The 24,857-nt window shown below is 55.5% G+C and overlaps 1 protein-coding gene across 1 annotated transcript in view; it reads right to left on the bottom strand.

Annotated features, from left to right (window-relative positions):
• The window catches only part of LOC144250032 (obscurin-like), a 57,147-nt gene extending 33,455 nt beyond the window's left edge, over positions 1-23,692 (bottom strand). Inside the window, 17 exon segments of the mRNA XM_077792411.1 lie at positions 2,492-2,767; positions 4,019-4,115; positions 4,117-4,295; positions 12,253-12,528; positions 13,710-13,806; positions 13,808-13,986; positions 15,115-15,390; positions 15,748-16,029; positions 16,385-16,651; positions 17,049-17,357; positions 17,981-18,241; positions 18,552-18,821; positions 19,465-19,947; positions 19,950-20,430; positions 22,579-22,859; positions 23,322-23,445; positions 23,684-23,692. Coding sequence (XP_077648537.1) covers positions 2,492-2,767; positions 4,019-4,115; positions 4,117-4,295; positions 12,253-12,528; positions 13,710-13,806; positions 13,808-13,986; positions 15,115-15,390; positions 15,748-16,029; positions 16,385-16,651; positions 17,049-17,357; positions 17,981-18,241; positions 18,552-18,821; positions 19,465-19,947; positions 19,950-20,430; positions 22,579-22,859; positions 23,322-23,445; positions 23,684-23,692 — 4,147 coding nt within the window.
• Between the last annotated feature and the right edge of the window lie 1,165 nt (positions 23,693-24,857).

Raw genomic sequence — 24,857 nt, 5'->3', positions numbered from 1 at the left:
TCTAAGGAGGCCTCATGGCATCCCAATAGCAAGAGTACGTGAGGTGTCATTGAGGCACCAGGATTCTTAAAACAACCCTTTCTCACAAGAACCAATGCATCCCAAACATCTTGCCCAACACCTGCAGGTAAGTAATGATCTGGTCACAAAACTGAAAGCCATGACCTGACCTCCTCCACGAGACAGCGTTCATCCGTTCATGAGGGTGGAACCATCTCATAACAGACCCACCACCTCAAAACACCAGTGCACTAGGTACCAAGCCTACATACAGACATCCGAGATACAACACATTGGAACTACAGCAGAAGAGAAGCAGAAAGCCTCTGACAGTTAGTGTGAACATTTCAGCGTCTTGCTTTCCTAAAGAAACAATGGTTACAGCTGCTGGTAACCTAGGAAAGGGCCATAACAGTACCCTAATCTTTGGAGAAATCCATGGAGGACTATGCCCAGGATCAGGGTAAACCAGAGCTAAAAGACCCTGATCAAACTGCAACTCAGCCTCGAGTCAGAGGATTCTGGAATGTGCCCAAATGGGTCAGTAATCCTCCACCTGCCTAGAAGAGCAAAGAGGAATCCTCTCTCTGAAGCAAGACAAAGTCATCCATATTCAACATCTTTTCTCATATAATGCCAGTTAATTTGAAAATTATTTGACATGCCAGGAACTGGCATAAATATTATCAAACCTCCCCCACACACACACACACCCAAATGCCATGCTAGAGGAAAGGTGATCTCAGTTGTTACAGCTATTGGACAGGCATATAACCATGCTTAGTAGTACTGAAAAAATAAAGATAAGAAAATGAATCAAATCTGGCAACTTACTGGAGATAGAGTTCACTGGTAGAATGTGGGCTTAACATGTACAAGACCCAGGAATTATGGGGTGACTTCCACTACAGAACCTCAAACCTTAGAATCCATAAAAAATTGATGAAGTGGAACTTATGAAGCATAAAATGCAATAACTCAAAGTAAACTCACTTTTTGTGGGACTGACAAACAATTAGATATAGCAGGACATGATATTAGTAAATTAAAAAACAGGTCAAAAGAAAATATCCAGGTTAAAGCAAAGAAAGAAGAAAGGATTATGAGGCAAAGAGAGGATATACATGTAAAAAACATGCAAATGTCTAACAGAGCCAAACAGGAGTCCTGAAAGGGGACACACATGGAACAGGACAGCAAAGGCCAAGTACACCCACAGCTGATCAAAGATATAAGCCCACAGATTCAAGATGCTCAGAAACCCCCACTGGGATGAATACAAAGGAAACCATATAAGTTTCATCAATGTCATGCTGCAGAAAATCAAAATTGAAATGAAAAAGTCAAAAGTAACAGAAGGAAAAAAAATACCTGACTCTCAAAGGAACCATAATAAACCTAATGTGAAAATATTTCAAAGTACAATATGGAAGCCTTGACTTGCCCTCCTCCAGGAGATGGTGTTCATCCATTCATGAGGGTGGAGCCACCTCATAACAGACCCACCACCTCAAAACAATGGAATGGCCTCTTTAAATAGGAAAAAAGTAAATAGTAAGCTCAATTCATAGTAGCTAAACTATGGAATCAACCTAGGTGCCCCTCAACATATAAATGGATAAAAAACTATGGTATATATACAAAATGGAATAGTACTCAGCCTTAAAGAAGAATGAAACAATGTCATTTGTCAGTAAATGGATGAAACTAGAGACAAATATGCTAAGCAAAATTAGCCAATCACGAAGAACCAAAGGCCAAATGACTTCCCTGATATGCAGATGCTAGTTCACAATAAGGTTGGGAGGGGTGAGATAATTTGGACTAGACAGAAGGGAATGAAGGGAGAGCAGGCGGTATGCAGGTAGAAATGACAATAGAATACCCTTTGTTCCTACATGATTACATACAACCAAAAGAATGAGAAGTTTTACTCCATTTATGTATGATATGTCAAATGCATTCTATTGTCATGTATACCTAATTAGAACAAAATTTAAAAATTTAAAAGTCTTCAAAATAAAAAAATATATGTGTCTCTTTAAAAAAAAAAAAGTAACTGCTGAACTATAATTTGATACCCAGAGAAAAGATCCCTCAGAAAGAGATCTTGTTTTCATACAAGCAAAAGGCAGGGCTCTATATCACAGCAGTCCTGCTACATATATAGGGAAGCCGGAGTTCTTCAAGCACACACACACCCCTGATGGTGCAAATCCTTACTAGACAAATCTTAGCCAGGTATAGAGCTTACCTGAGCCTTATCTTAAAATAGGTATAATCATAATCCTTCCACATAGAGTTGTTGTAAAGTGTAAGCAAGTAAAAAGACAAAACAACAGTCAACAAATTCCAGGTCTTCAGGGTGAATTTCCAGTGGCAGGCCATAGTGGTAGGGAAGCCTTGTGAGAATAGGGGCCAGCAGTAGCACACACTCTAACTTCCTGACACTTATCCCAAGCAACACAAGGAAAAGCCTCAAGAAACCCACCTGTGACGTCCAGGTGGAAGGAGACCCTCTGGCCCCCAGCCTCGCAGCTGTACTCCCCAGCGTCCGCCTTGCCCGCCTGCTGCACCACCAGCTGCTGCCTACAGCCAGAGGCCTCCACGCGCACCTGGGAGCTCTGGCTCAGCTTCTTCCCATCCTTGTACCACGTCACCTCTGTCTGGGCCTGGGCCACCTTGCAGCTCAGAGTGGCACTCGTCCCCGCCTGGGCCTTCACCTCACTGTGTGCCAGCTGCCCCTTGGCGAACACAGCCTTGGACTCTGGGGACAGAGGGAAAGGACACACAAGTCAGGGACTCCAGAACACACCCAGCCCTGTCTCACAGCCTGAGCCCACCCCAGGGATGGCTGAGCAGAGTGTCCATCATGAGCAGAACATTGCATGGCCATGCCTAAGTTCTATCCTATGCATGACCCAAGCTGCAAACTCCAAGGCTGATGGGTGGACAGCTGGGCAGCCTGTCCTCATCAGAGCCCTAAGCACTTCCTGACCCACTCTGATCCTGCAGGTAACTGCACTGTCACAGCCCACAAGGCCACCACAGCCAGGCCTACCTCCTGATGCCAACACCCTCCTAACCATTGGGAATAGACCATGACCCTTCTCCTCCCTGGGACCCCAGCCCATCAGTGGCTTCCCAGCTCTACCACTACTCAGGGGGCACAAAAGCAGGGGGAGGCAGACACAGCAGCCCCCAGCCTTGCAGCTGTACTCCCCGGCATCCGCCTTGCCTGCAACAAACCAGAAACCCACATCTTTGTTGGCCACAGCTACCAAAGGAGTGCAGGAGACCAGACTGCCAGTGCTGGCCAATCAGCAGAGACCTCAGAGGCTGTGCAAGCCAATCAGCAGAGAGTCAAGTGCCAGCCAATCAGCCCAGAGCTCAGTAACAGTGTGGGCCAGTCAGAAGACAACTCAGTACCAGATGGGGCAATTTAGCACAGAGCTCAGTGCCAGCCAATCAGCAGATAGCCAAGTGCAACTATGGACCAATCAGCAGACAGCCAAGTGCCAGTGTGAACCAATCATCAGAGATCCATCATCCTGAGCCAATTAGAAAAACAACAACAACAACAACAACAACAACAACAAAAAAAAAAAAAACAGCACCAGACAGATCATTGGGAGAGAGCCCAGCACCAGGTAGGCTATCAGGAGAAAAGCTCTGAGCCCCTTGTGGCCCCTTCACAGGCTCAGGGACAGGTCACAGTGGGGAGAAGGAGGAGATGGGGGAAGGACAGATGGACATGCAGGATTCCAAAGGGCCCAAGCAAGGGCTTTTGGAGCTCTAGGCCCAGCAAGTAGGCACAGGCAGGTAGAGGGAGCCCCTGCCCCTGCAGGACATGCTCCCCAGCCACAAACAACCCCCAGTGCCCAACTCCACCCAAAGCTTGGCCACAGATGCTGAGGTCCAAGGTCAGGAAGTACACAGGCCTCACAGAGCCTAGGCTGCCACAGGTGCCCTAGAGTTACCACCCTCCCTCCATTCACCCAACCCCAGCATCACCCACCTGTGACATCCAGGTGAAAGGAGACCCTCTGGCCCCCCGCCTCGCAGCTGTACTCCCCAGCATCTGCCTTGCCCGCCTGTTGCACCACCAGCTGCCGCCCTGCAGCCAGAGGCTTCCACGTGCACCTGGGAGCTCTGGCTCAGCTTCTTCCTATCCTTGTACCATGTCACCTCTGTCTGGGCCTGGGCCACCTCGCAGCTCAGAGTGACACTCGCCCCCGCCTCGGCCTTCACCTCGCTTTGTGCCGGCTGCCCCTTGGCAAACACAGCTTTGGGCTCTGGGGACAGAGAGTAGGAGAATTTAATTGATATAAATAAATGCGGGCTCACCTTCTTGTCCTCAAATTCTGGTGCCTGTAGGATCCATTCATTAGCCTAAGTTGGATCTTCTTCCTTATACAATGCACACATTGGTGACTCTTTGGCCATCTTGTGGACGGTAAGCTCTCTGAACATGCTTTCTGAAAATTCTTCGTTTACCTCATTTTTGAATGCAGTTGAGCTGGGTTTGGGGCTCACGGCTGACCGGTGACCCTTACAACTTGGAACACAATGTCATCATGTCTCTTCTTCTCGTTGCTGCTGGGAATTCCCTCTCAATGAGGAGAAGTTGACGAACACATGTGTAAGGAAGACCCAGCTTCCCAGACCGACAGGCTCACAGAGAATGAACATAACTGTCCCCTCCTCATATCCACTACCTGGAAACCCCCTATCCTTTCAAGGTCAGGTGCTGACGTCCCCTCCTGTGTAACAGTTCCACCAGCATCTCTTGTTGTTCATGAAAAGAGGGTTTCCACACTACAGAAGTCCATCACACTGGTGGGACCAGACACACAGACTGGCTGATTGTACCCCCGCCACAACACACTTTGTCATCTAATAGAGACTTTTGCCTTAGGGACAGCTCTCTGAGATCTCAACGCAAGTGTGCAGAAACTCTCAATGCCCTGGACTGGATTTTAAAGTCTTTTCTTTTAAGAAATACATCCACATCCACCTTATGCATGATTCTGCTGTTATGTCTGCTGAGATTTGAGGGTATCCCCAAGGTCACATGTGCCCTGTGGGTTAGCAGATGGAGGGCCCACCAAGAGCTGGCCTGGTGGGAACCCCAGGGATGGACGGAGCCCAGGAAGACCTGGGGAACCTGGCGGGATTCTTGGCTCTGGAGGAGGGTGTCACAGAGAGGTGAGCCCCACCACACTTCTCTGGCTCCTGTCTGGGGACGTGACCCCTCCTGCTTACAGGCTTCTCTCACATGGTACTACCTCTGGAACCTCCAGAGCCACAAGCCAACAACCTCCTTCACGAAAATGTGCCCTGGCCTCAGGGACCGTTTTGGTGTCAAAGACTGGACGGAAACAATACCCAAGCCTGTCTTCAGAAAAGGTGCAGGAAAGCCCTGTTTTCCTATCCCTCATCCACCACCCCTGGGGACCTGGTGGCCAGGACAGACAGGACCACAGCAAGAGGGCTGGAGACCCCACCATCCTCTTAGACTCAGGACACAGCTATGGACAGGGCTTTTGGGGCAACGGTCAGCCTCCACCCACTGGCTCTTCCCCCTACTCTGTCCCTCATGCTCAGAGCCAGGCCCACAGGAGAGCAGTCAAGACACCTGTCCCCCCACAGCCACTGATCTCTGCCACAGCCCACATACCCACACCCAGGTGGCTCTCCCTTCGACCTCCGTGGCCTGCCCATTACCTGTGGCATTGCTGCCCTCCTCTCGCCCTTGGCAGAACTCCTTGGCCCCACAACACTCTCTGAATCCTGCCTGTTCATCTTCCTCCATGAGTGAGACCCCCTAGCTCCCCAGGAGCGGCTCACATCACCCTCTTCCCACAATGACATCCCATATTTCCCACCACCCACCATCGCCCACCACCCAGCACCCACAAGGTCCCAGCCAGGCAGCAGCTGCCTCTGTGGGTCCCAGGCAGCCCAGGCTGGCTCATGGACAGTCCCAGTTCTCTGTCATGGCCAAGAAACACAGGAGGCCTCCGTTGCTCTGTGACCTGGCCAGCCGAAGGCTTCCGTGCAGCCTTGAGCCGCAGCAGGGCCTTGGACTTGCAAGGATGGGGGAACTTCGAGGCTCAGCAGACAGATGGGGCCGGCCCCGGTTCCCGCACTTCATTGGAGCTGTGCACCACGAGCTCACAGTGGACACCAGGGGACCCTCAGCCCTGCTCTCTGCTTGCAGCCCTCTCAGCATTGGTCGCTAACCACGCTGCACTTTGTTTTTCACTTAGAACCTAATGAGGACAAGACAGGATGGTTTGGGCCGTCCCCAGTGAGGACTGGGAACCACACCTCAGGAAAACTCCATATACTTCTCCAGCCAGAGAGATCAGCTCTTGGCCTGACCACTGCCAGGTGGAAACTGCACTGTGTCCTTGAGCAGCCTGGACTCCACTGGGGAGAGTGTCTACACCTCGACCTGCCCCTGTCCACAGCCCACCCAGGTGCTCCCTGTCCTACACACCTCCCAGCCTTCAGTCCACCTCGGGGAGCCCCTCCTCCTCAGACCTGCCCATATCCACAGCCCTCCAAGGTGCACCCTGACCTGCACCCCACCCTGTCTGCAGTTCACCTTGGGGAGCCCCTCCTTCTCAGACCTGCCCCTGTCCACAGCCCTCCCAGGTGCCCCCTGCCCTGCACCCCTCCCAGCCTGCAGTCCACCTCGGGGAGCTTCTCCCCCTGATCTCTGCATGTGCTGAAGCCCAGTCCACTCTGCCCTACCCCTGAAGCTCTCTGCAGCCTGGGTTCCTCTCCATCTCCTGATAACCGCCTGTCCTCAGACCTGGTCTCTCCAAGTTGAAGCACTGCAGAGCCTCCTGCCTTTCTCCCTGTTAATAGTCTAAGTTGTCACCCTCCTTGCCTACCCCCAGGAATCACAAGGCCACTCCCTTTCTTGGCCTCTCCAGTTACTCCAGGGTTTCCCCAGAAGAAAGGTCACATGCCTTTCAAATGTACTTCCAGTTCCAAACCTGAGTTGGTGTGTTTTCTGTTCTGTAACAAAATGCCTGAGGCTTCACTGTGTGGAGAAAGGAGCTCTATTTAGCTTATTATCACAGCTTTGGAGGTTGAAGTTCCAAGACTGGGCTACTCCTGGTGAGGGCACCTTGCTATGTCACATTATGGAGGAAGTGTGGAAGTAAGGAAGGCAAAGAGGTTCTGGGGTCAGGCTCTCCCTTCAGGAACAACCCATCTGGAAACAAAATCACCCTGCGAGGCAGTGCTAACCCTCCTGAGGGACACCCTAGTGCCTAGCCACACCCACCACTCCCACACTCAGGAGCCTGGGGACAAACCCCTCCTAAGGATAGCAAAGCTGTCCTCAAAGTCAGGGCATAATGCCCACAGGCGCAGCTGGCTCAGAGCACTGGCCTCTCTGGCCAGCAGGAGGGCGACCCCTGCACATACTGGACCCAGGCCCACTCCCTGCAGTTGTCTTCCTGGCCATTGTGATAGACCCAACCTGATCTTTTCTTAAAATTGGGAGCAATCTTGCCACAAAGCCATGAAAAGATAATTTCGGCTTTACTATAAATTACTGCAAATTCTGAATCTGCTTGGAATGCCTGCCCGTGCCTTGAACTCACCCATGCCTGGCTCTCTGACCAGATAACAGCCCTCTCTGAAACTTTAGTGACACCTCATAAATATTGGCCTTCCCTGGCCTGACAATGACCCTCTCTGAGGCTCTAATGGTCCTCATAAATTCTGATGTTGGGGCCAGCAAAAAATGTAAACTACCATTAGTGTGATGCTTGTCAGAGTTCTGTTATCTGTAACCCCCCTTTGTGTAACTTTCTGGGCCATAAAGCTGGGCTGCAGGAAAGCTGGGGTGCTGTCTTGTTCCCGCCATTTTGGGAGAGAGAGGCAGCCCGGCCGCTCGAAATAATAAGCTTGCTTTAATTTGATTTTAATTGGAGTCAGTAGTCTTTTCTTGCGTCCTGGCCTAACAATTGGAGCCCAGGTGGAGACCCAGCTGACCACCTGCTCGCCTTCCCTCAGGGCATAGCACCTGGCTAGTGTCACCTCTTCCTGTGACTTCACAACCACCTCCAACAAACACCTCCAGACCCAACAGGAGATGCCCTCCTGGACCAGCCTGTCTCAGGCTGGAACTGGCCACGTCCTGCTGGTTGACAGCCAAAACACACACAGCCTCTAGTGTAGGGCTTCCCCAGGTCCTCCCTCACGTTCAAGGTTCGCCTTACAGAGAGTCACAGTGGACCTCAAGGGGAACCTGGTCCCTCTGGAACTCCCAACCACTGTGTGTGTGTGTGTGTGTGTGTGTGTGCGCGCGCACGCATGTGTGCATGACTATTCACAAGTGTGTCTTTAAATGTGTGGATGCACGTGTGTCTAAGTGCCTGCATGACCTCATCCATGAGTGTGTGTGTTACTGTGCAGTGTGTGGATGAGGGTGTAGATCTGTGCGTGTATGTTCGAGTGTGTATATGTGTTTAAATGTGTTATGTAAATATGCACATACTATGTGGGCATATATTCACATGTGCTGTGTACTAGTGTATGGGTGTGGCATATGTCTGTGTTATATGCCTAGTATGAGGATAAGGCACGCGTGTGTTATGTGAGTGTGTGTGCATGCACATATGGGTGTGTTGGTCTATGTGTCAGGGAGCACATGCAAGTGTACACGTAGCTGTGTGTGTGTGTTGAAGTGTGTGTGTATGCATGTGTGTAAATGTGTGCATGGCCACCAGATTGCACAATCTAAGGAACGTAAGGCCAGCTGGACATTCAAACATTCCTCCGCGGTATCAGCAAACAGTGACTTTTGAAAACTCTCTCTTCCTCCAAAGCAATGAAAGTACTAGAGGAAAATAAGTGGAATTGACCTTTTCAGAACTCTGGGAATTACCCAAAGGACTGCAGAAGTCTGGGGAGTGTGACTCCAGGCAGACAGCTGAGGCCGGGGACAGCCATCCCCTTCCCGGGCTCTGAGGGGCTTGGAGGCAACAGTCGGGCCAGGCAGGGCCGGTGGGGGGCACTGCGGAGACCTGTGGCTGTTCTGCTGCCTGAATGCAGAGCCCTGGAAACTCCACTTGCAGGGTTCTCATAGTCAAGGTCCCCCAGGGAAGCAGCCTTGCCCCCAGGGGGGTTCACTGGACTCTAGGTGGCCGAGGCAGTGGGGAACAGGGAGCAGAAGACCGGAGGGGGCCCGGCTGAAAGGTACCTCCACACGCCTGCCATTCACGCCTGGGGAGGGTGAACTGCACCAAGGGCCCCTGAAGACCAAGCACCTGGGCCTCCGGTCACAGCCCAGCCACACGGGAGGGCACACAGCTTCACAGCAAAGCGCGGCCAACACACTCGGGGTCACGGACCTCGAGAGTCTCCCCATACCCCGTGGCATTTCAGACCCACAAGACTCGCCAAGAAGCAGGGAAAGCAGCCATGCGAGATCGCCCCTGGGCGGCCCCCACCCGCCTCGGCAGCTGTGAAGCCCACCTCAGTCCACCTCCGGGAGCCCCTCCTCCTCAGTCCTGCTCCTGTCCACAGGAGGACCTGAAGGAGACCACTCCAGGGGCCCAGCCTGGGCGGCCCCCACCTGCCTCAGCAGCTGCCCTTGAGAGCACTCCAGAGACGTGAAGGCCCAGAGGGACTCACCTAGAGGGCATCCGCACAAAGAAAGTACTTTTTAAAGGAACTAATAGATTTGAAAAGTACAAAGGATGAAATTATAAAAACACTGCAAGAGGTTCCACATGGCCCATCTGAGCAGGCAGCAGGCGCCAGGGCACAGGCGGCAGCAGGAGCCAGGGCGCAAGCGGGCAGCAGGCCTGGGGGGACGGGTTTCCACCCTTCACACACAGGACCAGGAACAGCTCCACCCAGCCTAGAGGCTCTTCTGCATTACCCAGCAGTCTGGAAGTAGGTGGGAACCAGCTGAGTCACATGCCCGGGGAGGCCCGTGTAGACCATTTAAAACCCCACAAAGCAACAGTAAAGGCAACAGCCTGGCTTAAAAGCAGGCAGAGAGACCAGGGTGCATCTCAGTGGTAGAGGTTGCTTAGTGAACACAGAGCCCTGGGTTCCATTCCCAGCACCACTTCAAAACAAATTAACAAACAAAAAAACAGGCAAAGAGAGCATTCAAGAAGATTTTTTTCTCCAAAGAAAATAGCCAATTAGCAAATGAAAGAAAATGTGGCATATATACATAATGGAATAATACCCAGCCATAAAGAAGAACAACTTGGGCTGGGGTTGTGGCTCAGTGATAGAGCGATCACCAAGCATGTGTGAGGCCCTGGGTTGGATCCTCAGCATCACATAAAGATAAATAAATAAAGGCATTGTGTCCATCTACAACTAAAAAATATTTTAAAAAAAGAAAAACTTGACATTCGCCAGTAAATGGATGGATCTAGACAAGTTATGCTAAGTGAAAGAAGCCAGTCCCCAAAACCAAAAGTCAGACCTTTTCTCTGATATGTGGAAGTTAACCCACAATAAGTGAAGAGAGGGAGATTAAGAAACAACAGAATAGAAGCCCAGTGGAGTAGACAAGGGGCGAAGGGGAGGGAGGAGAACTGGGGCAAGGAAAGACAGTGGCCGAACCTGACGAACCTTCCTGTGTGCGTGTGTGGACATACCACGAGAGTCTCACCTTCCTGTCACCCACAAGAAACTGACTTAGAAACAACCGTAGGTCAACGGCAGAAAGATCAAGAGCAGAAGTGGGAGGGGAAAGAGAGGAGCTGGGACTGAAGAGCAAGAGGGATACCACCCTTTCACATTCATGTCAAAATGGACTCACTGTCGTGTGTGACTAAAAAGGACCCTAAAATAAAATAAAGATGCTCAGTGTCATTAGTCAGTAAGGAAATGCACACCGAAGCACAAGGAACACCACTTCTCACCCAGTGGGGAGGCTGTCCGGCAGACAGACAGGCAGACAGCAAGAAGCCTTGGCGACCCAGAGTCCACTCAGCCCACAGCCCCTCTCTCTTCCCTGGAGGCTGACCCTGCCTTGGTCTTTCAGGGACCAGCTCTGGGCTGCCAGTCAGCAGTGGGCTCAGCAGCGGGCAAGACTCAGCCCCTCAGAGACTCCAGGACCTCAGGAGCAGACACCAGGAACCGGCAGAGACCAAACACGCATCTCACATCACCACAAGCTCTTCCTGGCCAGACGGGAAGGAAGGGACAGGAGCTCAGTTCCGCAGCAGCCAGGCTGACCTCCGGCAAAGAAACAGGGCCATGGACCAGACCACCACCGAAGAAACCAAGTTCCTCCCACAACTTGGAAGAGGAACCAGCAGAATGAGCCAGCCAGAGACACAAAACACAGGACCCAGCCACAACATGCCCAGAACTGACAGAATTGTGCACCACTAAATTCGTGCCATTTTAATCCACTATGTTTGTGACAATTTATTACACAGCACTGGTGTGCACGTGATCATGCACGCGCACGCGCGCACACACACACACACACACACACACACAAAACTTGATACATACTCATTCCATATTCTTTCTGCTTTTAATGTTAAATGTGATGGCTGGAGCTGTAAAAGCCATCTTGCAACCATAAGACAGCAAGTATCCACCCTCCCCTGGCCCTGAAAAAAAAAAAAAAATTCACAGTGGTAAAAAATTAACATGTAAGTCCTTGGAATAGACTGTCAAAACGTCTCCAATGGGTCTAGCCTCCCTGAGTCCACAGCCTCTACAATGGGATATGCTTCTCCCATCCCAACAGTCTACTCTGTGTCCTTGGGATTAGGCTGGCATTAAGCTTCTCTGACCAACAGAACCACACACAGTAACATTCTGACCTGCAGAAGGTGGACATTTATTAGCTTTGTGGCTCTTCCTGAGCCTGGACTCAGTCCAGCCAAGGCAGAAAGGAACCAGGGCTCTCCACAGAGAATCGCACCCAGGATGAGAGCTGCTGGGCAGCAGTGACCAGAGGGAGACAGGGCTGCAGACACAGAAACAGCCAGCCACGCCACAGGGGGAAAGAAGTCCCTGTGCAGTGAGCCAATCCAACCACAGCCCAATGGGGAGCACCTGTGTTAGGCCAGGGGGACCTGCCACCACAGGCCCAGGTGACCACCATAGCTTCGCTCCAACTGGTGTTCTGGGCCTCTGAGGTTCAGGATGACCAGTTACTCGGCACGAGAGGACGAGTTCATACAGGCCCCTCCACACCCATCCCATGTTGTGACCAAAGTCCTTTCATCAACTCACCTGTGACGTCCAGGCGGAAGGAGACCCTCTGGCCCCCAGCCTCGCAGCTGTACTCCCCGGCATCCGCCTTGCCCATCTGCTGCACCACCAGCTGCCGCCTGCAGCCAGAGGCCTCCACACACACCTGGGAGCTCTGGCTCAGCTTCTTCCCATCCTTGTACCACGTCACCTCTGTCTGGGCCTGGGCCACCTCGCAGCTCAGAGTGGCACTCGCCCCCAGCTGGGCCTTCACCTCACTGTATGCTGGCTGCCACTTGGCAAACACAGCCTTGGGCTCTGGGGACAGAGGGAAAGGACACGCAGGTCAGGGACTCCAGAACAGACCCAGCCCTGTCTCACAGCCCAAGCCCACCCCGGGGATGGCTGAGCAGAGTGTCCATCATGAGCAGAACATTGCATGGCCATGCCTAAGTTCTGTCCTACACATGACCCAAGCTGCAAACTCCAAGGCTGGTGGGTAGAGAGCTGGCAGCCTATCCTCATCAGAGCCCTAAGCACTTCCTGATCCACCCTGATCCTGCAGGTAAGTGCACTGTCACAGCCCACAAGGCCACCACAGCCAGGCCTACCTCCTGATGCCACCAACCTCCCAGCCATTGGGAATAGACCATGACCCTCCTCCTCCCTGGGACCCCAGCCCATCAGTGGCTTCCCAAGTCTCCCACCATGCAGGGGGCACAAAAGCGGGTGGAGGTAAACACAGCAGGGAAGTCCACCTGAGCACCAAACCAGAAACCCACATCTTTGTTGGCAACAGCTACCAACGGAATGCAGGAGACCAAACAGCCAGTGCTGGCCAGTCAGCAAAGACCTCTAGCCTGTGCAAGTCAATCAGCAGAGAGCCAAGTGCCAGCCAATCAGCACAGAGCTCAGTAACAGTGTGGGCCAGTCAGCAGACAGCTCAGTACCAGATGGGGCAAATTCCCAGAGAGCTCAGTGCCAGCCAATCAGCAGACAGCCAAGTGCCACTGTGGACCAATCAGTAGGAAGCCAAGTGCTAGTGTGGACCAATCATCAGAGAACTGTCATCCTGAGCCAATCAGGAAAAATCCAGCACCAGGCAGGTCATTGGGAGAGAGCCCAGCACCAGATGGGCTATCAAGGGAGAGGCTCTGAGCCCCTTGTGGACCCTTCACAGGCTCAGGGACAGGTCACAGTGGGAAGAAGGAGGAGATGGGGGAAGGACAGATGGACATGCAGGATTCCAAAGGGCCCCAGCAAGGGCTTCTGGAGCTCTGGGCCCAGCAAGTAGGCATGGCCAGGTAGAGGGAGCCCCTGCCCCTGCAGGACATGCTCCCCAGCCACAAACAATCCCTAGTGCCCAACTCCACCCAGAGCTGGGCCACAGATGCTGAGGCCCAAGTCAGGAAGGACATAGACCTCACAGAGCCTAGGCTGCCACAGGAGCCTTAGAGTTACCACCCTCCCTCCATTCACCCAGCCCTAGCAGAACCCACCTGTGATGTCCAGGCGGAAGGAGACCTTCTGGCCCCCTGCCTCGCAGCTGTACTCCCCAGCGTCCGCCTTGCCTGCCTGCTGCACCACCAGCTGCCGCCCTGCAGCCAGAGGCCTCCATGCGCACCTGGGAGCTCTGGCTCAGCCTCTTCCCATCCTTGTACCATGTCACCTCTGTCTGGGCCTGGGCCACCTCGCAGCTCAGAGTGGCACTCGTCCCTGCCTGGGCCTTCACCTCACTGTGTGCCAGCTGTCCCTTGGCAAACACAGCCTTGGGCTCTGAGGACACACAGGGAGTGATGTTGGTTGTGAGCCCCACCCAAACCTCTGGTTTCTGATTAACAGGCTCTGGACCCCGAGCTAACAGAGCCTGCCATGTGGATCCCTCAGGATACATTTTCCTAAGGAAAGTGGGAGGGGATGCCCCTCCCCATGAGACCCTGGTGTGCACAGGAGAGTCACAGGACAGACCTTGCAAAAATTGCCAAGATGTCCTTTATAAGCCCAGAGAACGTCTCCCTTGTGCCCAAACTCCTGCCCACCTCCATAGCACACTTCCGACAGATTGAGTTTGCTCCAGCAGGGAAACCTGACAGTACCTGCCTTCAGCTCTGCATATAGCCAACCAGCCCCTGGCAGTGACACCTGGTTGTGACTTCTAGTGTGAAGTGTCCAATGCTTGCCTCTAGAGCTGGTGTGCGACTGGCATTTGCAGGGCCTCCCTGTCCCTGGGTCCACAAGCTGCACCCGGCCTGGGGTAGCCCAGGCTGGGAACCAGAGCCCATCATGGCCACACTATAGCAAGCCCTCCTGGGGTGGGCGGCCCCAACAGCCTCACAGATGCCTAAGAATCCCTTGTGCATTTGTCCCTGAACTTCCCAGCCTATATCTCTGAGCCCTGGGAGCTTCTAGGAAGGTCATGGCCATGGTCAGACCCACCAGACTTAAATCTCAACCTCAGATGACACTTCACATATCTGTGGGTCCCCTCAGCCCTTGGTTTAAATGGAAAAGGAGGACTTCAAAATCCTGTGAGCTTCCCAGCCAGAGCCCAGCCCACAAGCACAGAGTAAGCAAGAGGCTTTCAGGACTGCAGAGTGGCCCCCTGCAGGGCAGGCACAATGGGCAGTGGAGGTTCAGGCAGAGGAAACACTCTCCCAAAGCTGGGATAGAGTTCATCCTTTGTTCCTAAATTTCCTTCCTGGTACTTTCTTTTCCATGTTTGGATCCTTTAACCTTCTAAGCATTAGTTTGGCATTTTATTTTATTTTCCCAAACAGGGAAGAAGCTGCCCCCAACCACTGGCTCAATAAAGAAGGGTCGAGAAGGTCAGTCACATTGTGCTGTGTACAGCAGGATCTGCTCTCCACCCACAGGTATGGGCACAGGTATACATAAGGCACTTACCAGAGACCCGTAGGTGGAAGTCCACAGAGTCCTCACCCACATGGCAGGAGTAGGTGCCATCATCCTGCCTGCTGACCGAGGCCACTACCAGCTGATGCCAGGTCCCCATGTCCTCCTGAGAGAAGCGCTGGCAGGAGCCACCCAGCTCCTTGCCATCTTTAAACCAGCACACGGGGATGTGGGCATCCGCAGTCTCACACTCAAACCTCGCCGGGCCCCCCAACTCAGCATCCACACAGCCGCCCACTGTGTCTTTGCGTAGGAAGGGCGTGAGGCCTGCAGAGTATGGCAGAGGTGGTCAGGGACCACAGAGCTCCTGACCACGCACCTGGCACAGAGGCTGCAGGCTGGAGGGCCCAGGCTCACAGACCACACAGGACACTGATTCTGACCCAGATAAGAGGCACCCTGGCCAGCTTGCTGAGTCCCAACCATGGTACTCACTGCTCACCCAAGTGGCCACCCACAGTTATCCCTCCTACAGAGTTGGGCCTGCCCTCCCACCCTCCCCATGCTGCCCTGCTGCCCAGCTGCCCAGAACCCCTTGCAGCCTGGGGACAGGGGATGCATGTCCCACACCACAGAAGGGCCAGGAAGGAGGTGGGCCCTGGCTTGCCTTCCCAAGACCCTCACCTTGCACAGACAGTTGGTAGGCAACACGGCTCCCGCGGCTAACACACTCATAGAGGCCAGCGTCATCCTTCCCCACGTCGCGCACCAGCAGTGCCCGCCACCCAGCTGAAGCCTGTTCCTCGTACTTGGGCCCAGGAGGTAACACACGGCCATCTTTCAGCCACGTCACAGCTGCAGCCTGGTCCGACAGCTCAGCCAGCAGCTGAGCCTCCTCGTGCAGCCAGGCCAGCACCTCGCGAGCGGCTACCGCTGGTGGCTTGTGGGCAGTCAGCCCAGGAGCTGCTGGGGGCCAGGGATGGGTGGACAGAAGGGACCAGGGCAATGGAAGGCAGTAAGGGAGGGAGACGGGGGGGAAGGAAAAACAAGGTCAGAATGAGGAGAGGATGGGGTGGGTGGATGAAGAGGAGGGTGGAAGAAGGAGGCAGGCAGAGAGGCAGGGTCCAGCTGAACCTGCTGTCCACACACACCCTGCCTGGCCACCTGCTGTCCACACACACCCTGCCTGGCCTGCTGCCTCAGCGCCCCACCCCCTGCCCTGCTTCCTCTTGCTGCTGCAGGCTAACTCCACAGGGGCAGCTCTCCCAGGACCCCATGCTAACACCGCCTCAAGGAAACAGGCTCCTGGACCCAGGCCTACCTCGGACCTCCATCCGAATGCTGCTTTCAATGCCATCTGCCACAAACTTGAGCTGTGCCCCGTGCAGGCTGGCAGGCACCTCTCGGATGGTGAGTGTATGCCAGGTGCGATCACAGCGGATCACATACGTGCGGCTGGCCTTCAGAGCCACCCCGTCCAGGAACCATTCACCAGCAGAGGCCACAGTAAGGTCCACAGAGAAGGTGACTTCTCCACGCTCCACTGCTGCCACTGCCTTCAGGGGCGTCCTCACGGCCAGCTGGGGGGCTGTGGTGCAGGCAAGTTAGGAGGGGACCAGGGCAGGTGAGGTCCCTGCCTCCCCTTCCTCTTCCTCCAAAGGACGGGTATTTAGGCTCAAGTCACAACAGACAGGGAGCCATAAGCACAAGTCACAACAGACAGGGAACGAGCCAGAACCACCTGGCAATATCCCAGGATCCCACAAACCTCTGAAGCTGGGCAGCACTGAAGCTGCATCCCCTGGGGCTACTGGAGACAGGGGACCTGAGTCCTGTCTTGGGTCCCCTCCCTTCCCACTAAGAAGGCCCCAATGTCCCCACCCTCACAAAGAGTCTCTTCAAGGCCTTGCTGGAGGCTGTGCTCTGCTCTGGCCGGGGCAGCCCCTGGTACCAGGGGTCACTCCTTTCTAGGCAGCTTCACTTACCCAGGTGGATGGTCCCCGGGAACTCCAGGTGTGGACTCTGGCCAAGGCTGTTGACAGCTGACACCCTGAACTGGAAGTCACCCTCCTCAGTCACACTTGTGACGGTGAGCTCAGGTGTGGCCACCCACTTATTCTTGTGGCACCGGCTCCAGATGTAGGTACCCAGCCGCCGATTCTCCACCAGGTAGCCATCAATGGTCACAGGGTGGTCCCCGGGGGGTGGTGGATACCAGCCAAGGGTCACAGAACTCTCAGTTCTGTCCTTCACCACAGGGTCCACAGGGGGGTGGAGAGGTGGCCTCCTGGGGGCTAGCAAAAGATGGGCCAAGGTCACTAATGGGGGCCTGTTAGACTGTAAACAAGTCAAAATAACACCTGGTATTTTGCCAGGGGAATGTTAGAATTCGTAAACAAGTCTGGATGGTGCCTGGCAAAATGCCAGAGGGAGTGGTTTGAGAAGTAACAAAAGCAAGCCATTAAGTGTGGAGATTCCTTATTGGTTGGCTGATGTATCTAGTTTATGCTAATTAAGATAAGCTGTGCAAAATGTATAAATAGCTCTGTTGTCCTACAATAAATGGCTCCTACTCCTGCTGTATCAAGGTACACAAGTTATTCGTCACCCCCCCCCCCTTATTTTGCTGCAGCGGGACTGCGGCAGGGGCCCAGAAAAGGAATCACAGAACCTCAGCCCTCCAAAAGACTGGACCACCAGCCATCAGGGAAGCTGTGGCCTCAGGACCCTACCCCAGACCTGTAGTCTCTGGCTGATACCGAAGAGGCCTCACCTGGAAGGAGGAGCATGACTCACACCTCCCCCCAGCCTCCCCATAGCCCTGATCAAGAATCAGGGGCCGCTGATGGCCATGTGCCCAAGGACTGAGGCAGGGGTCCTAGGGAAGACGTCATTGCAGTATCACTCAGGGCCTTACCAGACACGCAGAACTGGGTGGAAGTGCGGGAGTCTCCAGCCATGAAGACCACCTCACCCATGTCTTCCAAGCTGCACTGAAAGATGGTCAGCATGTGGCACGTGCCTTCCGCTGTGATGGCCACTCGGCCACCAGTCACCACCTCCTCCTGGTTCCTCAGCCAGCGCACAGGGCCCTTAGGCACTGCCAGCTCCACGCAAAAAATGGCAGTGTCCCCCTCGCGCACCGCTGTCTTCTGGGGCAGTTTCCGAGTCAGGTTCCCTGGGATGGGAAGAGCCCAGGCTAGTCAGCCTTGCCCCTAGCTCTACCTGCGGCCAGCATACTGGCTCGCCATCGCATTTCCCCATCCTGCCCCTAACTTGCCCCTGCCCACCCCCGCCAGGCCAATCCTCCCACCCCCTCCCCAACTCCCCAACTTTCCCACCCCTTCACTCCAGTCCAGCTCTGTCCCATCAGGTGGTTCCCCCCCACACATGCCACCCCCGTCCGCTCTATCCCATGCCGGCCCCATCCTCGCCCCTTTTGTGTGCGCCTACCGCGCAATCTGCCCTCCCCGCCCTCCACTGCCTGCCTTGGACAGCGAGCTCCGCCACGGTGCGGCTGCCCTCCGTGGTCTCGCAGATGTACATGGGGTCGTCTTCAGCCGAGACATTGTGCACTGTCAGCCTGCGCTCGGTGCCCTCCTCCTCCATGCGGTACTTGGCGCTCGCCCACAGCCGCGTCTCCTCCTTGAACCACGCAGTTTCTGTGGTGGGCTGCGGCACCTCGCACTGGAACGTGGCAGACTCCTTCTCCCACACCTCCAGGTCCTGCAGCCGCCTCTTGAAGGGCATGGCAGGCTCTGTGGAGACCGGCTGGTGAGAGGGGCCAGAGGATACCGGAGGACAGGAGGCTCCAGAGTGCAGGAGTTGGGATCTGGGAGTTGAGAAGTGGGGGGGGGGCAGAATTCAGAGACAGAAGAAGGTGGAGGAGGTGGGAAGGGGTAAAAAGGGTGTAGGATATAGGGTGGCCGTTGGCAGGGGGCCCCAGGGGATGGGACCAGAAATGGGAAAGAGGCAATGTCGGATAAAGGTGGGGAAGTGGGGTTTGGCAAGGAAAACGTGATAAAGACAGGGGGCTAAGTATTAAGGTTCCGGAAATGGTGAGGTTTGGAGGGGTCTCGGCAGGGTAGGGATAAGTGCAGTGGGAGAGGGGCAGGGACTTGGCGGGTTGCACTGCGGTGGTGGAAAGCAGGTCCCTACAATCAGTAAAGACGGAGGATCTTAGCCCCTGCATTATGCAAACCAGAAACAAAACCTGTGAAAGGTGAGAGCCACCCAGACTTCCAACTCTGGTCTATATTCCACGACTGACTTGCGCCATTGGGCTACCTATGGCAGCGGAGGCTAGGGCCAAAGGAGGTGGGCACAGGGACCAGGGAGGACCCTTGCCTGCGCGCAGGCAGCTTCTTGCTGGGACCCCCCGCTTGGCACCATGGTCCTCACCTCGCACCACCACCAACACGGAGCTGTAGGTCTGGCCCATGAGGTTGGACGCAGTGCAGGTGTAGAGGCCGCGGTCCAACTGCTTGCAGAACAGAAACTTCAACATGAAGTTCTCTTGCGTGTCCTCATACACCACGTGTTGCCGTCCCTCTGTCACCAGCTGCCCATCCTTCTTCCACACTATCTTAGGCTTGGGCTCACCCATCACGTAGCAGCTGAGACGCGCGTGTTTGCCCTCTGTCACCGTGCAGGTGCGGGTGCCAGCGCCGGGTGGTGAGGCGGGGACGCCCCCTTCGCGCATGGCTTCACGTGGCTGCTGCAGGTGAGCCAGGAGCGCTGCCGTGGAGGCCCCAGGTGGGCTGGCAGCTTCCGTGTCTGAATCTACCACCAGCGAGGCAGCAGCACTGGCTGCACCCAGCGGGTTCTCTGCCCGCACCTCGTAGGTGCCACCGTCCCGCTGTCGCGCCGCCCCGATGCGCAGCTTGCGTCTGGTGCACCCAGGCGCCGCCAGTCCTTGGACCAGCTCACAGCCGGTTGTGGCGAGCCGCGCACGCGGCAGCTAAATGTGGCCTCAGCGCCCTCGCGCACGCGGATGGACGTAGGCCGTAGCAGAAAGTGTGGTGCCTGCTCAGCACACGCGGCCTCAGCGTCCACTTGCAGGCCCACGGCCGCAAAGGCTTCGCCAATCGCGATGCGCGCGAGGCACACATACTGCCCGCTATCGCCAAGCGCTAGGTCCAGGATAGTGAGGCGGTATATGTCGCCGTCCTGGGCCAGACGGAAGCGTGGGCCTGCCTCCACCAGCTGCCGGTCCTTCTCCCAGCTTACGTGTGGCGTGGGGTTGCCCATGATCTGGCAGCTCAGTGTGGCGTCCTTGCCCACAGACACGACGAAAGCTTTGGGCCGGGTCAGGAAGCGCAGTGCACCGCTGAAGGAGTGATCCATAGTGGTGGCAATGTTGGGGACCTGTGAAGGAGTGGAAAGAAGGTCCCAGTGGTGTTGTGATGAGCCCCTCGCCATGCCCCACCTACACCCTTCCCTTCCTCAGAGCCACCTGCAGAACCCAGTTTAAGGCGGGGTGCTTCCTCCCCAGGGGTCTCTTCTTGTCCTGCACATTACCCCACCCACCAAGCCTGGCCAGATGGCACCATGGCCCAGCAGTGCAGAGCTCTTTAACTGTAAAAGCATGTCCTCTTCCTCCCCCTTCAGCTCCAGTCTCCCCAGTTAAGGTTCCTCCAGCAGCCAGGCAGCCCTGCTTCTCCAGCAACTTGGCACTTGCCTTCTGCCTTCTGATAGCTCTCCCCACAGACCTACCCAGTGCACCTGGGCCACGCTGCCCATGAGTGCCATCCCCTGCCACACACTGCTGCTACCAGGGTCTAAAACTCCAATTTGGCTATGTTTCCCTGGCAGTAGGAGGGGGAGGCCAGGCAGGCTGGGCCTTAGAGGCCCCCAGTGGGCACCAGTTTTCTGTCTGCTCCCACTGTGGATGCCATTGTGTACCACAGGTGGCAGTTCTCTACACAACTGCTTTGCTCTGAGCCTCCTCCAGGTGTGCCCACATCCTTTATCCCTCATCTTTTCTGTGGGGTTCCACACATCCCCTTGACCCCATTCTTCAGCAGCAGAAGAAAAGGAAAGGAACCCCCCAGCTGGCCAGGCTCCTATTATCCAACAAGCACTCCTAGCCCACTCAGCTGCTCCAGACCCCACACCCTGGCTCACAGTGCTCATCTGCTGCCTGCCCTCCTCATACAATTCTCTGGCCCAAGTAGGAACAGGGAGATTCGAGAGTGGGATAGTGACATGGCTGGAAAGGACAGCTGAAGGATCCTGGCCAGCTGGGGCTGGCAAGGTCAGCAATGTCCCCTGGAACAGCCTGGGGTCTCGAGCTAGTCTGGGGCTGAGTGGCCTGGTCACTCCACAGATCTGTCATAGCTCTGCTAGCTCTGGGCTGGGAAGGGGTCAGAAGCCTCAGTCAGCCTGAGGCTGAGCCCCAGCCAGAACCCTGTACAAGAGAGGAGACTTCCTGCCTGCACAGGGTCTTGCCTAAGAATGACAGGAGGAAGCACTGACGCTTTCCACCTGGGCAGACACAAGCACCCCACTACACAGAGGTCATCACCTTGTACCCTGCAGAGCCCCCAGTTTCTTGGCTGGGCTGCCCAGGATGGAGTAGTTGGATCCATGTTCCCTGCAACCCTGCAGCTCCCAGTGCTCTGATTCAGGTACCTAATCTCCCCTAATCCCCTTCCAGGAGGCTGAGCCTGGACCAGGGCTGGGCTGCAGTTGCTGTCTGCTGGCTCACTGTGCAGTCAGCACCTCTGTTTCTCCACCACCACAGCCAGGCCCCATCTCTCTGGGCCTCCGTAGGATTTGGGTAGGAGTGGGGGTCACCAGGCAGCACAAATCAGGACCCCAGTGTAGAAGCTGCTGAGGCACCTTTATATGAAAGTACTACTTTGGCATCAGCATCTAAAAACCCTAAGCACCCAGGTCTTAACAGTGCTTCCTGAAATTATATGGTCAATCTGTGGGTTCCCACCCCCCCACCACACCCAGAGCCTGAGCTGCCCAGCCAGAGAAGCTTGAACAAGCTTATGCAGGCAGCCAGTCACTGCACAGGTTTAAGGGGACCTGGCCACAGCCCTCAGCAGGTACACAGGTTGAGTCTGGCCTAGCAAGAGTGGTGGACACCCCAAAGTGTTTGTAGGCTTCCAATCTTGGGGACCAGTGAACTGGACGTCAGAAGTGAGAGTGGTCTCGGGACCCCAAGCCTATGGTGGTGCAGGAAGTGAGAATGGTCTCGGGACCCCAAGCCTGTGGCAGTGTCAAGTGAGACAGGCCTGGGAGACACCTGACCTCCCTTGACCTTGGCAGCTCCCATCCCTGAGCCACGTAAGGCTGTGCTCCGTGACCCTGAAGGTACAGTGTGATCAGCACCCTTCCTGGCCCATTAAGCTCACAGGCCTCTCCTGCACCCAGGTGCCTGCCTGTGGCCCCCTCTGTGGTCCTGGTGCTCTCTCGGCTGCCCTCAGGCATGTCTGTCTTGGCCCTGTGCTGACTCTTCACCCTGCTCATTCCCCAGGGTGGCCATGGCACCACCTGACTTACCTGTTCACTGTCCATCCTCAGGATGTTTGCCCTTGAACAGGCCTGGACTGTCTCTTGTTCCCCATGCCCAGCCCACTGACCAGACCCCATGCTGTCCTCAGCCCCCGTGCAGCCCACCCCTGGTGGGGGTTCCTGTGAAGGGTCAGTCTGTAGGCCCTGGCAGGTACCCTTATACCAGCTGACAGTAGGCTTGGGTGTGCCGGTCACACAGCAAGCCAGCTTTACAGTTTCCCCCAGCTCAGCCGTGCAGTCAGCCAGTTTCTCTTCAAATTCCGGACGAACTGAGGACACATGTGGGGGTCTGAGGACTCTGAGGGTGGGATGTCAGGCCTATGTCCCCTGGGTGCACCCTGGCAAATTGCCCCCAACAACAGCAGTAGCCCCACATCCAAGGGCCTGGTTACTGACTAAGCTGGGTGTGGCTGCACAAGGCAGGGACAGACCAGGGTGCAAGACCATCACACCCAAACATGACCTGGTCAGATACCCCAAGTCTGGAGCTATGCTATGTCCCCACTACATCCCTTTGTGTCCCCCATTTGGGTCAGGGTCAGCTCAACACCTGCTCTGGGGCTCCCTGGGAGGCCAAAGCCACCGGTCCCTCAGCTAGATCTGACCAAGGGGAGAACCAAGCCACCAGTGCAGAAAGCAACACATGCCCACGTGCCTGGCCTGGGTGCAGCCCGCTGGGCATCTAAGTGATGTTCAGGTCCCCGCCCCAGCACAGCACCAGGGACACTCACGCCAAACAGGCAGGGCCAGGCGCTGCTGGATGCCGCTGATCTCCTTCACCCAGGAGTGCTTGATGATGACTGTGCACTCCTGCAGCAGGTACTTGCGCACAGAGTCCTCCCGCTCATGCCACACCTAGAAGGCACGGTCGTCCCCTTCCACCTGGTCGTTCAGGTCGATGCTGCTTAGCTGTTGAGGGGTGCAACATTAGTGGGAGGACAGAGCTAAGCATCCCCAGACAGACAGGGTCCAGTAGGGCTATGCCCAGGTCACCGCAGAACAATGGCAAGTTCTCCTAAAGTGGCCACCCTGGAGCCCAGGAACAGGGAAACCTCCCTGTGTCATGACACTTCCAGCCCCTGGCACCACAGACCTTCATCATATTCCGGAACACATAGCTGAAGGTGTCGGTGCGCGAGTCTCGTCGGGGCTTGCAGATCACCAGGTGGTTTCGAAACAGGAAGACATGGCGATTGTGGCCCTTCCAAGGCATGCGGGCCCCTGGTGCGCCCTCCCACACAATGAAGTGGCCCTGGGGTGTGAGTAGATGTGGTTGGACTGTGGTTGCCTGGCCCCATCCCTGGACGCAGACCCCAGGGTCATCTATGAGCCCAGCACCCACAAAAGCCACACCCCACCACTTGGCAGCAGACGCAAGTCCCCCCACCTGGCGGATGGGCTCCCCCAGGGCCTCCAGGGTGCCGGGGTAGTTCTCCATGAGGGACACATGCAGCTTGTTCTCAGCACGCTGGGGCAGCGCTGACACGACTGCGTAGGCCTGCTCCAGAAGGGTGCAGTTCTGCCGGTTCCGGGCCTTGTTGCGGATCAGCTCCTGAGGAGGACCAAGGGTCAGGACCCAGACTGTTTCAGCCCCAAGGCCTGGCCTGGACATTCAGGGCTGGGGCAGGACATGGCTTCCACCTTGAGCAGAGCCTGGTACTTCTGCACCCGCTCCACCGGCTGCTCCAGGTAGTGCAGCAGTGGGGGGTGGGGGTGGCTGCGAGGGGTCCCCAGCGGACAGCATCTCCTCAGCGCATTTCTGTAGGCACCAGAGGGCAGGTTTCGGGCAAGAAAGCACAGCCCCAGTTAGGGCCTCCTGACAGTAGAGGACATCCCAGGGGCACTCTCACACCTGGCCCTGAATCTGGACAATGGCTGTGTTACCATCTAGCCGGAGGCATGCACAGAACTTGGGCAGTGAAGTGGCCAGCCCAGGAGCACAGAGCTACAAGGCTCAAGGGGCCCTGGGGACTGTGCGGGAAGAGATCAGGGAATATGAACTAAGGCCAAGAGCACAGGACAAGGGCTAAGCCTCAGGGGACTTTCAGGTCAGTGAGTTTTCTGATGGGAGTCAAGGCCAGCACTAGGCCTGGGAGCAGCCAGGGAGGGGCTCGGTGGCCAACACCATGGAGCCAGGCACGGGCACCTTGTAGAACTCCTGGACAGGCGTGCTGACAACCACGGACTCTGCCTGCACACGGCCCACCAGGAACTCCAGGTACTTCTCAAAGGCTTCCTGGTTCTTGATGAAGCACATGGCCACATCG

This window comes from Urocitellus parryii, chromosome 1, assembly GCF_045843805.1.
Source record: "Urocitellus parryii isolate mUroPar1 chromosome 1, mUroPar1.hap1, whole genome shotgun sequence".
Classification (NCBI taxonomy): domain Eukaryota; kingdom Metazoa; phylum Chordata; class Mammalia; order Rodentia; family Sciuridae; genus Urocitellus; species Urocitellus parryii.
The sequence above is the reverse complement of the archived record's forward strand: the minus strand, read 5'-3'. Positions and strand labels throughout refer to the sequence as shown.